At 41.9% G+C, this 16371-nt stretch overlaps 1 protein-coding gene across 4 annotated transcripts in view; it reads left to right on the forward strand.

The window, feature by feature from the left end:
- Window positions 1–16371, forward strand: part of CHD7 (chromodomain helicase DNA binding protein 7) — a 190603-nt gene that overhangs the window by 139437 nt on the left and 34795 nt on the right. For all 4 annotated transcript variants that reach the window (XM_042923229.1, XM_042923231.1, XM_042923230.1 and 1 more), the window contains 8 exons: window positions 44–158; window positions 3402–3485; window positions 5221–5358; window positions 5455–5576; window positions 6165–6408; window positions 8099–8275; window positions 12409–12552; window positions 13713–13968. In XM_042923229.1, coding sequence (XP_042779163.1) covers window positions 44–158; window positions 3402–3485; window positions 5221–5358; window positions 5455–5576; window positions 6165–6408; window positions 8099–8275; window positions 12409–12552; window positions 13713–13968 — 1280 coding nt within the window. The remainder of the gene's footprint in view (window positions 1–43; window positions 159–3401; window positions 3486–5220; window positions 5359–5454; window positions 5577–6164; window positions 6409–8098; window positions 8276–12408; window positions 12553–13712; window positions 13969–16371) is intronic.

Genomic DNA, 16371 nt, shown 5'->3' on the forward strand with positions numbered 1-16371 from the left:
ATTATTTTCTACATGTTTCAAGTATATCATTTTATTCTTTTAGCTCTTATCTTCATTGTCAATGGGCATCTGTAGAAGATCTGGAGAAAGATAAGAGAATTCAGCAAAAGATCAAACGATTTAAGGCAAAGCAGGGCCAGAACAAATTCCTTTCAGAGGTATGAAATACCCAGTTAATTTTCTTAAGTAGCAACCTTATTAAAGTGTTCTGAATTTTGAATTTTAGTTTAGTAAATTACTAAGAAAAACTAGTTTGCCTCATTTGTGCTGTTACTTGCATATTGGTAGCTGGTTATTGCTAAAAAAAAATTTGTAAACAGGAAATTTCTCATTCTTCCTGTTGCTTAGTCTAGAAGATACTGGTCCTTGTGATATTATGTGGAAATATGATGGTATCATTAAAATCTTGTAATGAAAATACAGTTAGCAGACAGTGAAAAAAGTAAGTGGATAAAAGTTCTGTTAAGGTTTAGTGAGTTAAAGACTCTACAGTAAGTATAAAGTACATTTTTTAGAATGTAAGTTACTTCTGTAAGGGAAAGTATGTGGCAGATTTCTTTTGTTCAAGTCAATGCCTGATTACAGAGTTTACAAGTGATATGCTATGGTATAGAAGTTGGTGTAATGTCTTCTGCCTGTCTCCCCTTACCCTAGGTTATCGATGATGAAAAGGTAACCATACCTAGCGCAGGGAAGGAAATCTGCATTTTTTTTTTTTTTTTTTTAAAGGTAGTGCCAAGTCCCCTCCAAAGAGCTCAGTTACATTAAAAGAAATGCTTTTGCAGACTGCTTACTGGCGTCTCTGGACTTTTGCTCACCAATTTGGTTTCCCTTAAGAGTAACCTTCACACTGAAAGATTAAACTTGCTGATTTATTAATTTTCCTCTCCTTAAAGAACTTAACAGCATGTAAACTGCAAAGAAGTGTGACATTTGATGCAAAATAATACCTGTTTAACAACCTTCACAACCTTCAGAACCCACCCACCCCCACCCCCCCGCCTTTTGGACCATTGGGGGTAGGGACGGAAGAATATTCAGTACTTTTGGGTCATAAAATCCTCATAATCTCAGGTCACAAGTCTGTGTTCTCCTGGAATCTGATTTCCACGCTCCCGACAAGCAGCCCGTAAAGTTTGTGTTGGATGGGCCTTTGGCTGGTGGTGGTTTTATTGGGCCCGTGTCTGCATCACCACCTTTACTGATCTGACTATGCAGCTTCCTCGAAGCACAGTAATTAACACTGAGGGGAATGGAGTTACTCAGATGTGACTCACTCTTCACCTCTTGGAGAATACTTAAGTGATTTTTTTTGGGGGGGGGGGGGCGGGGAAGGGCAGTTTCTAAGAAAATACCACAAAATTCTATTTTTTGTGCCCTTCTTCATGCAACTGAAGTCAAATGTTGGTGACATTAGACAAGTTGAAATCATTAGCTTCCTTTTAGAAAGAGACGCCATATGTTCTGCTGACCTTTTCTATGGATCAGTGTAGGGAGAAGGAAAACATGCGATGGTAGCTTCCCCCCATCCTTCAGTCCTGGTTCTGTTTATTAAATGTGTTTGAAATACATTTGCTGGTGTCAGAGGCACTTCGGGGATCTGGGCCCGGCTCTAGCTGTGTAGCCTTATCTATTTGGATCTGTCTGTGTGAATAACCTGTACCACAGTCGAAATATATTATCTTGCTTGGTAACTCAGCAACTAGAAATCTTAAGTTTTGTGCTGAGTGGAAATAGCACTAATTCCAGCCTGAAAAGGTGGTCTGAGGACCAACACAAAAGGATAGCAATTCCCTTTCTCTCTTTCTCTTTTACATGCACATGTACACGCACATGCACACACGGGCGCCCTTTGCCGTAGACAGTCCCGGTTTCAGGTGTTCCACGGCTCTGCTGCTTTGGCATTTTTAATTACGACTGCTTTTGCATTCTTTGTTTCACCTTAGGCTTCCTCATAAGCCGCCGCCACCAAAATCTTTATTCAAACTGGAAACTGCGTCCCACGCATGATGGCGCGGATGAGTTGCTGGCACGGTGGAAGTGTTTAGGAGTAAGGTTAAGGATTTTAACTCATCAGTGAACGCTTCTGTTTAAGGACAAGATGTCTTAAAAGGAGCTTTTAGCATCAGAACCTAGTTTATGGGGAGTTTTAGTGTTGATGCTGTATGTGAATAAGGCGTACGTATTGCATACCTGAATCTAGAAGCTTCGAACAGAGCCAGCGCATTCATACGTTAACATTTTAAATACACTGAACGTTTCAGTGGATTTTTTGCCTTACTAATCAACTCTGTGTAAGGGCCCGAGGCATCTGAAACACACTTTTGTATTTCTGATTTTTTTTTTTTTTTTTTTTCATAATTCAGAGTTCAAAGGCCCCGGACCAGACATTGTAAATGGGCACAGCAGCCCAGGGGATGTTTGTCATCCTTGAGCTGACTGTGACCAAACAGCTTATCTTTCCGACCTGCAGTTTAGGGCATATGAGCGGTGTCTAAGTGACTTCTAATATGTCTCTGCAAAAGGCTTTTAATGCAGTTTTGTTACCGATAAGTTGATCTCTAGGAACACATAATAATGTGTCTTTTGTTTTCTAACTTATCTGTCTCTGGCTTCTCTAAAGTATGATTTAGTCTGTAATTTCCCTTTGAGCCACATTCTATTCTTTTCTATGAGATAACTTTGCAAGCAAGTAGTACTACTTTACTTTTGTGAAGATTGTTAATACATTGGCTAAATAACCCAATTATTTAAGCCTCATTTCTTTATCCTTAATATTTTTAGCCAGATGCTCTATATTCAGTACAAATAAATCATTAGAACACTTAGATTAATGACAAAACTGTATTCAAAGGAGGTACTAATGTTGATTGGCGAAGGCGACCAAACATCCCATACTGTTCACACTAAAATATGAAATTCACTGGTTTCAGTGTTTTTAGCTTTTGAATAGCATTCTGTAACCGATGCTATAAGGCATCAGACAACTCCGGTAGTTACAAGACTCCGAGAGCACTTACTGTGCATAGCCTGGCTTCTTTATTGCAAGCTGTAGTTTCAAGAATGCTAAATGCATTGCATGCCATAAGCCTTTTGGATTGCTCATTAGTGAATTGTAATTTCACACTTCATTTAAAATATTCTTAAACATTCTCTCACAGTAAAAAGGTTTCACACAGTAATTAAAAGACCCAGTTAACAAAGTCTGAGAAGTCTGATTTCCTCATGGGGAATGATTTTGCTAAATTGTAGCATTTCAATTAATGTAATAGAATTTGCCAAATATAAATTTTATTTTACTGTGACCCAAAATATTATTGCCTGGTGAAAAGTGAAACAGTGTTTACTCTCAGGAATTAAATAAACATTTTAACTTTTTAATTTTCTTTCCTTTGGCGCAGATTGAAGATGAGCTTTTTAATCCAGATTATGTGGAGGTTGACCGGATAATGGACTTTGCACGAAGCACAGATGAACGGGGAGAGGTGACAGAGATCACTTGTATTAGGGGGCAGTGACTCAGACAGCTTATGTGTGTTTGTGGAGAATGATTATGGGATCCTAGATCTGGTCCTGGTCAGAGCCTTGGATCATGACACAGTTGGTCTAAATTTAACTGAAACTTATTGACTATTAGTTTTATGACTTAATAATGGCGCTAAATGTGTTCTTTGTTTAGTGTGAGAGCTTTTTAAAAGAAATCAATTTTCAATATGAAACAAATACATTGGCATTTTGCAGAATTTCAGAATATGATCAATAAAGAAGAATTTAGTACACTTTGGTCTAAACCTGTCATGAAGCACAAATTTCCTATACATAATTAAGAGTGCTCTTAGCAGAATGGAATTTAGTGTTATTTAACATTGTACATCCTTAGTGTGCGTTGATGAACCTCATTTAATGTAGTGCACAGAGAATAATGTAAAGTAATCCTCTTTATGAGATCTTGGCATTCTCATGTTGCTTTGCAAAACTCTGTGAGGTTGTGAAGGACAGTTGATTAGGGCAATAAGAGTGGAGACAAGTCTAGTGCCTTCCCAAGCATGCTGTCTTGGTGACGATATACCCACCCACCGTGAGCTCTGTCATTCCTGGCTTCTTTGTGTAAATTAAGCTTTATATAAAATGTTTAGATCTTGGGATGCCTGGGCGACTCAGTCGGTTAAGCATCCAACCCTTGGTTTCGGCTCAGGCCATGATCTCACAGTTTGTGGGTTCAAGCTCTGCATCGGGCTCTGTGCTGACAGTGCGGAACCTGCTTGGGATTCTCTCTCTCTCTCTCTCTCTCTCTCTCTCTCTCTCTGCCACTCCCCTGCTCTCTCTCTCTCTCTCAAATAAATAAACATAAAAAAATAAAATGTTTAGATCTTGCTTATCTAGTGAGAGTCTGCAGTGAACTCCCAGATTTTTCCAAACTCTGTATCATGAAGTCCATGATGTTTCAAAGACAGTATCTGTAAGGGGATGTTTGCTTTTCTAGTTTTACTTTGCTTTACTTATGAGAAAATTATTGCATATTTACTAGCACAGTGAGTGTTTTTAACATCACAACCAGGTCAGTGTACCTTAGCCTTGAAGTGAAGGTCCACAAACCCACGTATTTTCTAGAGGAAAGACAAAGGAAATTTTGTTGATCTGCATTACCCAAAATATTTTGTTCTCCAGCCTACTAGACCTCACTTTATTTTAAAGTGATCAGGTACAAACAATACCTCTCTTTTTAGGAAAAAGGCAGAGATACTAATAAATTCAAGCTTGTTTCTCATTCTTTAAGAAACTAGCCAATTATGTAAACATGGAAATACTGGCTATGATGATTTACTGTAGAAGTCTGAATCAGACACCTGATAAATGATTTGCACAGATAAGAGTAAGGCTTAAATTCAGCTGTGTTATGTACTAGCTGTTTCTTTATATATCTTGACTTTTGAACATGCCAGTGCATTAGATAAAATTTAACTTACTCTGATAATACCCAGTAATACTCTTTCCAATTTAGACTTGACACTGTTAACTAGGAACCACGGTGTAATGGGTGTAGTTTTAAAACTACCACCAACTCATTGTTTCTGTCGCTGGGGTAGCATCCATCATTAAATAACGTAGAACACGTGTTTTTCGTGTGAGTGTGTGTGTGTGTGTGTGTGTGTGTGTGCGCGCGCACATGCGTGCATTGATCAAATGAATCCATTTCTGATTTATTTAAACTTGGCCCAGCCTGTGACTCACTACCTGGTGAAGTGGTGTTCCCTGCCTTACGAAGACAGCACGTGGGAACTAAGGCAGGACATAGATCAAGCAAAGATCGAAGAGTTTGAGAAACTAATGTCCAGGGAGCCAGAAACAGAGCGTGTGGTAAGAATTGGCTAATGGTGAAGGGTTTAATTTGGAAATAGCATAGCAGTGTGGTCTTGGAGAAACCACTAATGGGATCTACTATATTTGAAACAGGAGCGACCTCCTGCTGATGACTGGAAGAAATCGGAGAGTTCCAGGGAGTACAAAAACAATAACAAACTCAGGGAATACCAGTTGGAGGGAGTAAACTGGCTACTTTTCAATTGGTACAACATGTATGTAAACCATGTTTTACTTCACTTTTAAGAAGGCCTAAGAACTGTTTTCCTTTGTAGTCATTGAAAATATTAATCAGGGGTGCCTGGGTGGATGTCGGTTGAGCGTCTGACTCTTGGTTTGGGCTCAGGTCATGATCTCACGGTTTCGTGAGTTCGAGCCCCGCATCAGCCTCTGCACTGACAGTGTGGAACCTGCTTGGGATTCTCTGTCTCCCTCTCTGTCTCTCTCTGCCCCTCCCCCACTCGCACTGTCTCTGTCTCTAAATAAATAAACTTAAAAATTAAAAAAATAATATTAATATTAATCAAATAATAGTGTAACACTTTAATCTCTAATAAGAATTATGAAAAACAGCAAGGATTGGAAGTATGCTTAACATTGATCCAACAAACATTAACACCGACATTGATAGATGTAGAAATAATGATGTCTTAGAGGATTTTGTTTGAAAATGTGTTCTGTTGAGTCTAAGAGAACATCTGAGGTAGGCATTTGTGAATATAATAGTATATGTTTTGTAAAAAGACAGCAGTATCTAATATCCATACTTACTAAACTTTTCTCATTTTATTTCCTTCCCAAAGGCGAAACTGCATTTTAGCAGATGAAATGGGTTTGGGAAAAACTATCCAGTCCATTACATTTCTCTATGAGATATATTTGAAAGGAATCCATGGCCCTTTTTTAGTAATTGCCCCATTGTCCACAATCCCCAACTGGGAAAGGGAATTCCGTACCTGGACAGAGTTGAACGTGGTTGTGTATCATGGGAGTCAAGCTAGTCGTCGGACCATTCAGTTGTATGAAATGTACTTCAAAGATCCCCAGGTAAAACGTCACAAGTGGATTCTTGATGCTTCTTATGTGTGTTTTAAGGTTTTGGATGTTAAAATGGTCTCAGACATTTTGGGGAAAGGCCTAGATTTTACAAAATGGAGAACTTTGCTTTAGATTTCTTACCCAGTTTATTGTGTTATACTTTCTCATCTTGTAAATATAGCTAATTTTTATACCTTTGGTCATCCTGATTATTAGATAAGAGTGAATGAAATATTTTTACTTTGGGTGAACTACGGCAAATCATTTAATGTTTGATGCACTAATTGCTTTTATTTTGCAAGCCTAAGAAAAAGCTACACAAAAAATGGTGTTATTCAATGTAAGTAGAAAGAATATTTTGTGAAACTATTACTAGGAGTAAAAATGATTAGGCATGCAATGTTGAGTGGCACATCCGAGCATATAATGTTGAGTGAAATACACCCAAAGGGAGGAACTTCTCCTTTGGCTCTAGGTAGCACTTGGTATGATTTCTTACTTGTTCTTTGTTACCTGTACACAGTTATTGTATGATGTTGACGGCAAAGCATTATAAATGACAAAGAAGGAAGAATAGTGTGTGCTAAAGTAGTTTTAAGCTACAGGTGGTAAATGGTAGTCCTATAGCTGGAAATAGGACAGAGTTTTGTTTTATATGTTTGCTTTATGTGTAAAATCTGACCTATAATTAAATACTTCAAGGAGAAAAATACTGAAATCTATTTTGGTACTTATCTTTAGATTTGAGAATTTGTTGTAAGTTCTATCCTAAGTGAATGGTTTTTCATTTTAGCCCTTCAAAAGTAAAACATAGGAGCACCTGTGTGGCTCAGCCGGTTAAGCATCTGACTCTTGATTTCAGCTCAGGTCGTGATCTCACGGTCGTGAGGTTGAGCCCCTGCACTGGGTGTGGAGCCTTCTTAAGATTCTCTCTCTCTCTCTCTCTCTCTCTCTCTCTCTCTCTCTCTCTCTCTCTCTCTCTCTCTCCCCCCCTCCCCCTGCCCTCTCTCCCTCTGCCTCTCCCCCACTTACTCCTCCCTCTCAAGAAAAAAAGTAAAAAATAAGTTACCCAAGCAAAATAAAAGTAAAAAGTTTTCAAAAGTAACAAAGGTTTTAAAAAGTTGCCTTAGTACATCATCCTTTTGGCTTCTTACCTTTTTGGAGTCTGTAGGCTGGAACTAGAATGAACATACTTAGTGGCGCTTTACTACACGTGATCTGGAGAGAAATTGAATCAGAAATTTTACTAATGATTTGCAGACTTCCTTTAAAAAGAAAGGTTTTTAGGGGCGCATGGGTGGCTCAGTTGGTTGAGCATCCGACTTCGGCTCAGGTCATGATCTCACGGTCCTTGAGTTCGAGTCCTACATCGGGCTCACTGCTGTCAGTGCAGAGCCCGCTTTGGACCCTCTGTTCTCCTCTGTCTCTGCCCCTCCCCCACTTGTTTGTGCATTCTCTCTCTCTCTCTCTCTCTCTCTCTCTCTCTCTCCGAAAACAAAACAAAACAAAAAAACATTTAAAAAATAAATTTAAAAAAAGGGTTTTAAAGCCCCCCTGCAAAATACCTTGAAAACAAAATGCATGTGTTACCCAAAATAAAGATGTCCCCAAAAGAGAAATACATATGTTTCATGCTTTTTATTAATCAAAGTTAATGTGATCTCTAATGCTAAATAGTAATTTAGAACTGTTCTTATAGGGTCGAGTGATAAAGGGGTCCTATAAGTTTCATGCCATCATCACTACATTTGAGATGATTTTGACGGATTGTCCTGAGCTGCGGAATATTCCATGGCGCTGTGTCGTCATTGATGAAGCCCACAGGCTGAAGAATAGGAACTGCAAGCTTCTGGAGGGGCTCAAGATGATGGACTTGGTCAGTGATCATAGTGATGATTCCATTGAACCTGAACAGAATCGTTACTGACTCGGTGTCCCCACTGCTTTGAATTTGACTGCTACCTGTGTAGGGTTTGCAAAGCCTGTCAAATATGGTGGTATATCCTCCTGAGCTTTTAGTTACTCAAAAGTTGCTGCTCTCCTTGATTCTTACATGATTGGCCGGTATCTTTGTGCAATTGTCTTACAGCAGGCTGTAGTCGGGAGAGTTTCACTGAGATGAATTTCAAGTATTTACTTTTCCCTTTTGCTTATAAATACTGCCATTTCATATGCTGTTGGGCCAGGCTTTGGTCCAGTAACGGTAATGAAGTTATATTCCAGGGCTCATTCCAGTAGGGCTTGTAACTGGAAGTTCTTAGTAAGATGGGTTGATAGCTGGGATTGGTCAAGTTCGCACAGACCCTTGGAAGTTTGGGGCGTTATGAGACCTTGAATGTGATCTGGAGTTTTAGACCATGCTTGCCCCTTCCTCTCCCCACTTCCGAAGAGGTGGTCAGGTTTTTCTGATTAGGTTTTTTTTAGTGGGAGTGTTATGGGATAACGTGTTGTAGAGGTGGTAGGATTTAACTGAGTTTCTGTTCCACACTTCTGTGTGTATGGTTTCCTAGCAGAAATTATTACGTGACTTCAGTCATCCTCAGACTTCTTTGCTATCTGTAGTTTGCAAGGTGGGTTTTGATCACTTGTTTTCATTTTTAATGTACGTTTTAGAAGCAATGTTACCGTCATTCAGTATGTCTTGAATGTTTTTGCGAAGTTTTTAAGAAGTGCAAAAAATTTTAAAAATCTCTTTGATGCTGCCTTCTGCAGATTAATTTGATCTCTTGTTAATTGAGAGTTTGAGAGGGGAAGGAACATTCTATGTGTTTGCGGCTATAAATTTTTTTTACTGAAGACTCGTACTACCGAAAAGAACACTTAAAAGCTTTCTGTTGCAGCTGGTTCTTTGAAGCGATTCTCTTATTCATTAGCCAGCTCTTCTTTTAATCAAAAACAAACAAAGTCTAGTTGTCTTTAAAGGAAAAAGTCTGCCTGAATTATGCTAGTAAGGATGGGATTTCCCATCCTAAGACTTTTCAAATCAATTTATATTTGATGGCCAATCCACAAAAGAAATTAGAATACTTTAGAAACAGCGCATGGTCTTGAAGACATAGGTAAGCAAGTGGAGAAGAGAAACTCTGCTACTGTGTTCGTTCTCTCAGGCGATACGTTAGCCTTACATTGAAATCAACCTGTATCGGCAGGGAAATGCGAATGTTCCCGAAATACTGACCTGTATCTTCTGAGTAGGGACCCATCTTCACAGTGGTTCACGTAGAAGACACAGTTCCCTTTTCCGAAGGCTTAAATCGTCACCTGAGTGTATCTAAGTTGTTTCCTATTACTAGTTTATATGCTTCCAGGCAGTTGATGCTTAACTGCAAAGCAGTCCTCCAATGATACGTACAGATTCAACTCTCTCAGCAAAGAATCTAATTGTCATTGGGAGACTTGAAAGGATTTTCCATTGTTTACAGCAAAACTTCATTAATGGATTAGAATCTGTTATACAGATAACTTTTCGGTTACAAATTGCAGTGTTTCCTAACCGTTTTCACGTAATGGCACATACAGAAAGTGGTAATGTTCTCTGCGTGTCATTGTAGTATGTCACAGTGGGGTAAGCTGAGAACACTGCCCACTGCCGTAGGTGACCAGCCCTGGGACACTGACTCACAACCCTGCTGGCTGCCCCAAGGACTTGCATACCTGTAACTCATTCATGGCTCTGATTGCAAATGAACCACTGGAAATCTCTGATAAGCAAATGAACCAAATAGTTGTTTTTCTGATGGCCAAGAATCTTTATCTCAGAAGAGACGTTTTCCAGATGGAACAGAGCAGCACTGTTCAGAATTGGAGTGTAATTGTATTTGTCCCGTTCTGGACAGCTCATTGCTTGGCCTTGAAATCCTTACTTACAGTAAATATCGTGAGAACTTCTACACTGGCTGCTTTTCATTCTTCTTTCCTAGAATAAGTCACAGTGAAAATAAGGACCAGTAAGTATATCCAGCTACGGAGCAGGTCAGAGGCCGGCGCTGTTTCCTGCCCTAGACTCAGTTAGGATGAAGGGGCACTTGATGACGATCGTGTTCCAAGTGTCTGCTCAGAAGGAGGAGACCAGCGAGTGTCTTCAGCTCTCCCATCCCCAGGGAAATGCTTCCGGAGAGGATTTGTAGAGGGACGTCTATGGTCCGCCCATCCTCCATAGAAGCCCTGGGGAGCACGGCATCCCCTTGTGCATCATTGACAAGGAGGGGATTCTCTGGGGGTGGCAGTGGTTCTTCATTCATTCCGTCATCTCATCTTTCATTGTCAGGAGGCCTTACGCAAATTAAAGAGTTTGCTGCAATGAAATGAAATGTGTGTCACTCCATCAGAGCTAAAAGGGAGGGACGGTAACGTTTTCAAGCCAAAAGCGTATCCCCTGGCGTAGTTGAGCTTGGAGGTGATAAGCTTGGTAGCCCCAGTCTCTTACACGATGTTTTATGCTACTGTGTGTATTCATCAGGTGTTATTTCACAGTTACTTTCAAATGAAAACCTGGTTTTGTTCCACTACTCATATGTAACCTTATAAAAAATGTCATGTGTGTAATCATTTGGTATAACTGGCTTTAAACAGCCCTTGAGGGAAAACAGCATGAAAAAGGAGCCCCTTTCCTTTTTTTCAAATAGTACTTTGAAATTAATAACTTAAAAGGCTTTTTCTGAAGCGTTCGGTTAGAGGTTAAGGATTTAGCTCGGTCATAAGGGAGACGAGAAAACTGGGAGACAATCTTCAGTATCAATACAGCTCTTCCAGTGCCGTAGCTCCTTCCCAAATCTGTGACAGTGTGAAAAATCCTTGAGTAATTCAGAACTTGAGTGTGTCAGGGACTGTGGCCCGTGTTCCCCACCAGGATGGTTTTACAGTAGAAAACCTCGAGTTGATTTGCAGACTCCTTACTCTATGAATTTAATGAGTCCGAGGATGATGGTGGTCTGTGTATCTTCCTGAGAGACCTCTTTATTCGAAAGGAAGAAAAGGAGGAATGGAAGCAAACTGCACTGCTTCACGTCACTTTCAAAGAGCTTCACTGGCAGATGAGGCGTGGTAGATATTACGAAAATTATCATGTCCCTGGTTGTATCATTTATCTAGTATTTCCCGAGCATATAGTCTCTTGCAGCCAACTCTTGTCAGATTTCATGTTAAGTTGGAACAATTGCTTTTGAATCTACCAGAAGGTAGGGTCACTTTCCGAACTAGTTTTATTCACTGTACTGTGCGTGAAATGGCCAAACGAAATATTGACCAGTGAGGCCCTCAAGATTAATGAACTCACTACCGTTAAAACCGGTCACTGCGAAACAGCTCCTCTGTGTTGGGTATATAAAACACAAAGACAAGAGAACAGATGCATGAGGAAGGCTGGAGAAAGAGCTCGTAAACAGGAAGAATTATCTTAAAGAAATACCTAACTTGGTTCAAAGAAACAAAGTTAGAAATAGCATCTGTTAAAAAAAAAAAAAAAGTGATTGTGGTATTTAAAACCAAGCTGACCTCTTTGCTAGTTTGAAATTTTTGCAGAACAAAATGGTTTTTCATATGCCGTTGCCTGTAGAAGAACTTCTTTTGTCTCTAAAGTGAGTCATGCAGGAAGCAGATGGGGAGATGAGAATGCTGTTGATGTAGAGAACAGAAAGAAGCATGTGAGCTCTCTCTGAGTCCAGGGATTTTAGGAAAAAAACTTGGGGAGGGGAAAAAGCATTGGGACTCAGGCCACTTGCACCGCCATGGCACTAAAATGCCGACCCGGTAACCCCTGGAAGAAATGAAAGGGCAGGACATGTTTACGGGGTCTGCAGCGTTCCAGAGGGCCCCCGCCACGTGTCTGAAGCAGGGTCCAAGTGTTCCTCGTATCTCCGCCTTCGCGCCCACCGCCCCCACGTCACGCGTGGAGGATGCCGAGCTGCACGAATGAGAAGTAGGCAAATGGATGTCTGGAAAAAGAGGCTTTGGGTTTAAGACGCTGCTTCGGTCGCGATTCAGTCCGTTGCTTTCCTTGTGTTCCCGCAGGAGCACAAAGTGCTGCTGACGGGGACCCCCCTACAGAACACGGTGGAGGAACTCTTCAGCCTGCTTCATTTCTTGGAACCGAGTCGTTTCCCTTCAGAAACCACCTTCATGCAAGAATTTGGTGATCTGAAAACAGAAGAGCAGGTACTTACCGCGTCTACTTTGTGCTTTAGTCACGTCGTTGCAGACGAACCCAAGAAGTGGCAAAGCATTCCTACTTAGCTATGTAAAAATGTAAATTGTGTCGGTTTTTTTCTCGCCTCCTGGTCAGGGGAGCCTTCTGCCTCCTTTCCTTGGACATTCCGAGTCTTCATTGTCGACGTGTTCTTGTTTGTGTGTCTGCCCTGGTGACGGGCTGTTGAGAATTGTTCAGCGAGGTTACTTATTACCTACTCATGTAATTTTCAGAGACCGCGGTGCTATTCAGGATGGTGATTTCACTACGTGCACTTGTGAGCTCAGTGTCAGAAGCCATGGCAATTTGCAGTTATTCGCCCCCTGGAGTTCCGGGATTCTAGTCATACTTGTTAACTTACTTTTCTGACTCTCTGTATTTTCATTTAAACTACCCCACAGGATTTCTGTGAGAAATAAATGAGGTATTGTGTTTGAAAAGCAGCTGGTTGTTTTATACATCCTAAGAGCTGTGTGGGTATTCATTATTGTACTGTAATTGAAACAGATAGAGATACGCTGGAAATCTTGGTCTTTATGGCCCCTGCCCCCTACAACTTACTGTTTAAAGCCTCTTAGTTCAGTTCAGGGTAAAGTCTGCTTTATGTTGGTTTTGCTTTTCTTAAAATAAAAACTATCCTGTGTGCTGTATGTCCTATTGCCAGTCAGCAGAAACGAGAACCAGAGAGAGATGTTCTGCCCGCTTATTGGTGGACGGAGTAGGTACCTCCTGGCTTGCTCATTCTGTTAGCTCTTTCCAGAAAGGAAGGGAACTAAAGCACAGCACTCCCATGACATCGTGTCTTCCCTCTTCCTCATCATCCCTATGGCTTGAGACCAACAGAAGGGAAAGCTCAGTGAATACACTGAGTTCTTTTCTGCTGTGTGCTTGTCAGGCCTTCTGGCTGCTCGGGCTCCCGGCTGAAACGGGCCATTTAACGCCGACTCATTCAACCTTCATGCGCTTCTGTTACGCAAGCTGAGAGATGAGGGCCTTCATCCCCTTGCTGGGCTTTGACAAATGAAAATGAATGGTAAACGAATAAGATAGTCCTGATTTTCCATGTTAGAATGTGTTTTAACCTGCAAGCAAATCACGACACCAGTATTTACTTAAGGTCCTTTTTTAGGTGCAAAAACTCCAGGCTATTCTAAAGCCAATGATGTTGAGACGTCTCAAGGAGGATGTAGAGAAGAACCTGGCCCCCAAAGAAGAAACCATTATTGAAGTTGAGCTCACGAACATTCAGAAGAAATATTACCGAGCCATCCTTGAGAAGAATTTCACATTTCTCTCCAAAGGCGGTGGCCAAGCTAACGTACCTAACCTTTTAAACACTATGATGGAGCTACGGAAGTGCTGCAATCACCCATACCTTATTAACGGTAAGCCTGTGCGCCGGGAAGCGCATTTTCAATGACCGTCCAACCTCCAGGAGTCCTTTTCTCCCTGCAGAGGACTTCGTGGGTTGTAGTCATGACCGGATCCCGTCATCTCAACGCGGGTTTCGCCGCCTTCCCGTTCTTCCGGACGCCTCCTGTGCTGGCTGAAGGCGGAGGAACGTTGCCCTCCCTGATCCTTGTGGCAGGACCTCAGCTCTCCTGTCTCCTCCTTCCCTGCCTCTGTCTCACCCCTTGGAAGGAGGTGTTAGTGTTCTTGGCTGAAAAGCATCAAACGTGCTAACAGCTAAAGAGAGATTAGCCTCAATTGAGACTTTCTGGCTGTGTGTGGGCGGGGGGAGTGCGCGTGCGTGCACACAAACGCACGCGTGTTCCGTGTGTGTGTTTGCATCAGACAAGTTGAGGAGGAGCTGGCGGAGAAGGCGGCTGGCAGCTGTCTGGAGACTTTGATAGGAAGAAGTTTCAGTCTAGACGCTTTTAGGACTTACTCCCTAAGAATGAGGGGTCATTTTATTTTATTTTATTTATTTATTTATTTTTTCAATATATGAAATTTATTGTCCAATTGGTTTCCATACAACACCCAGTGCTCATCCCAAAAGGTGCCCTCCTCCATACCCATCACCCACCCTCCCCTCCCTCCCACCCCCCATCAACCATGAGGGGTCATTTTAAAACTTTGAGAACAGTTTGTTTCTGTTACTGATGAATACTTTATAGCCTTCCTGTTTTCTTAGCTACATTGAGAGTGTCTTATAACTGATTTGAGTAAAAAACCTGTCTTGTAGTCTTCCAGAAATATTCAACGGGTCCATGTTGCATGCCTGTGATGTGTGGGGCACTCTGGAGGGTATGGGAGCCTTCAGGTTTGTCAGGGATGGAGATTACAGAGCGATGAGAAAGCGGTGGCACTGAGACAAGTCTGTGGGGGTGGGAAGGAGTTTGCCAGTCAGGGTTAGAAAAAGGAAGGGCACTTAGACTGGTGTAATAACATCTGAGAAAAGACAAAGAGGCAGGAAAACAAAGGGGAACTTGCCCACAGTATAAAGTCCACGTAAGTAGCCGTGGGACAGTGACCCTTAGACACATCCTGGGACCCCCACGGCGGAGAGGCTTAAATGCGAGGTCATGGAATGTTGGCTTTAGTCCGTAGACAGTGGAGAACCGTGGCTAGTGTTTGAGCTGAGGAGTGATTCAGGATGCTTGACCTGGCAACACCACATAAAACAGATGGGAGGGAGCAGAGAAAGACCTACAGGCAGAAAGACCTGCCAGGAGGCTCTTGCTGCCATACCTGGCCGGAGTTCATACAGGTTAAAGAAAAGTGATGACCAGTTCAACTGGGGTGTTTTTGCACAATTATAACTGGCCAGCAACGCAATTAGGTTCCTTTTCCAGGGGAACAAAGCTTGGTTTTATCTTTACCACAATCCATGGAGTTCAAGGGCAGCTAATTTAAAGAGTTTCTAATCTTTCCCCCCTTTCATGGCTTACACACCTGTCAGCCACCTCAGGTCCACACGTTTTTGTTATTCAGTGACAGAGTGGTCCACGCCCGGAAGACGGTCTCAGGGTACCACCTGAGGTCCTTGCTGTGGTGTGACATCGATGAATTTCCCTTCCAAGCTTTGCGCTTTTAGCTTGGTCCGCGAAAGAGAGCATTCTGTGTGACAACTCTGTGTTTAATGCTGCCAACCTACTAATGCTGTGTGTTTAAGAGCCTGTAAGGCCGTTATGGTGAGTGTCAACCAGCCTGTGCCTGAGTTGGGGAGATGGTGTCGAGGCTTAGGGTGATTGATGGTATGAGTGAAGCACGCGTGCGTGTGACACACACACACTTTTGCATTTAATAGCTGCTAGAAAGCAAACGAAGGCTAGTAGCCTCCAAGGGGGGAAAGGAAGGCACTCACAAAAGAGCTTAAATGCTGCCAGCAGAATGCGTGCGAAAGGGTTGATGTCATCGATCGTTGTCAGATACCCACGCGCAGTTCCATCAAGTCTCTCTCGTCTGCTTACTTGCTGATTATACGCACTGAACATTTCGAGGGAGGGGTCCCCCCCCCAAAAAAAAAAAACCACAGCTGCTGGGTCTCTTCCTTGGCTGTTTGCTCTTCAGGATCATCTCATATAACAACTCATTGTTCACCAGGAGTCTCTTAGGATTTCGGAGGCTTATGTCTGTGGCAGTTGTTCTAATTGGTCACACCTTGGGGTCAGCTTTTTCTGTCCCTACAAGTTATGAAGTATCTGTTAAGCAGGTGTATGTATACGCGTTTATGTCGAGAAACTGCAAAGGAAATGTATGCGCACACCCCGCGGGCACGTCCGATGTTACAACTGCCCAGATAACTTACGTGGACTGGACTGGACGTTGGGTTTCGCCAGGGT

Source organism: Panthera leo, chromosome F2 (assembly GCF_018350215.1).
Source record: "Panthera leo isolate Ple1 chromosome F2, P.leo_Ple1_pat1.1, whole genome shotgun sequence".
Taxonomy (NCBI): domain Eukaryota; kingdom Metazoa; phylum Chordata; class Mammalia; order Carnivora; family Felidae; genus Panthera; species Panthera leo.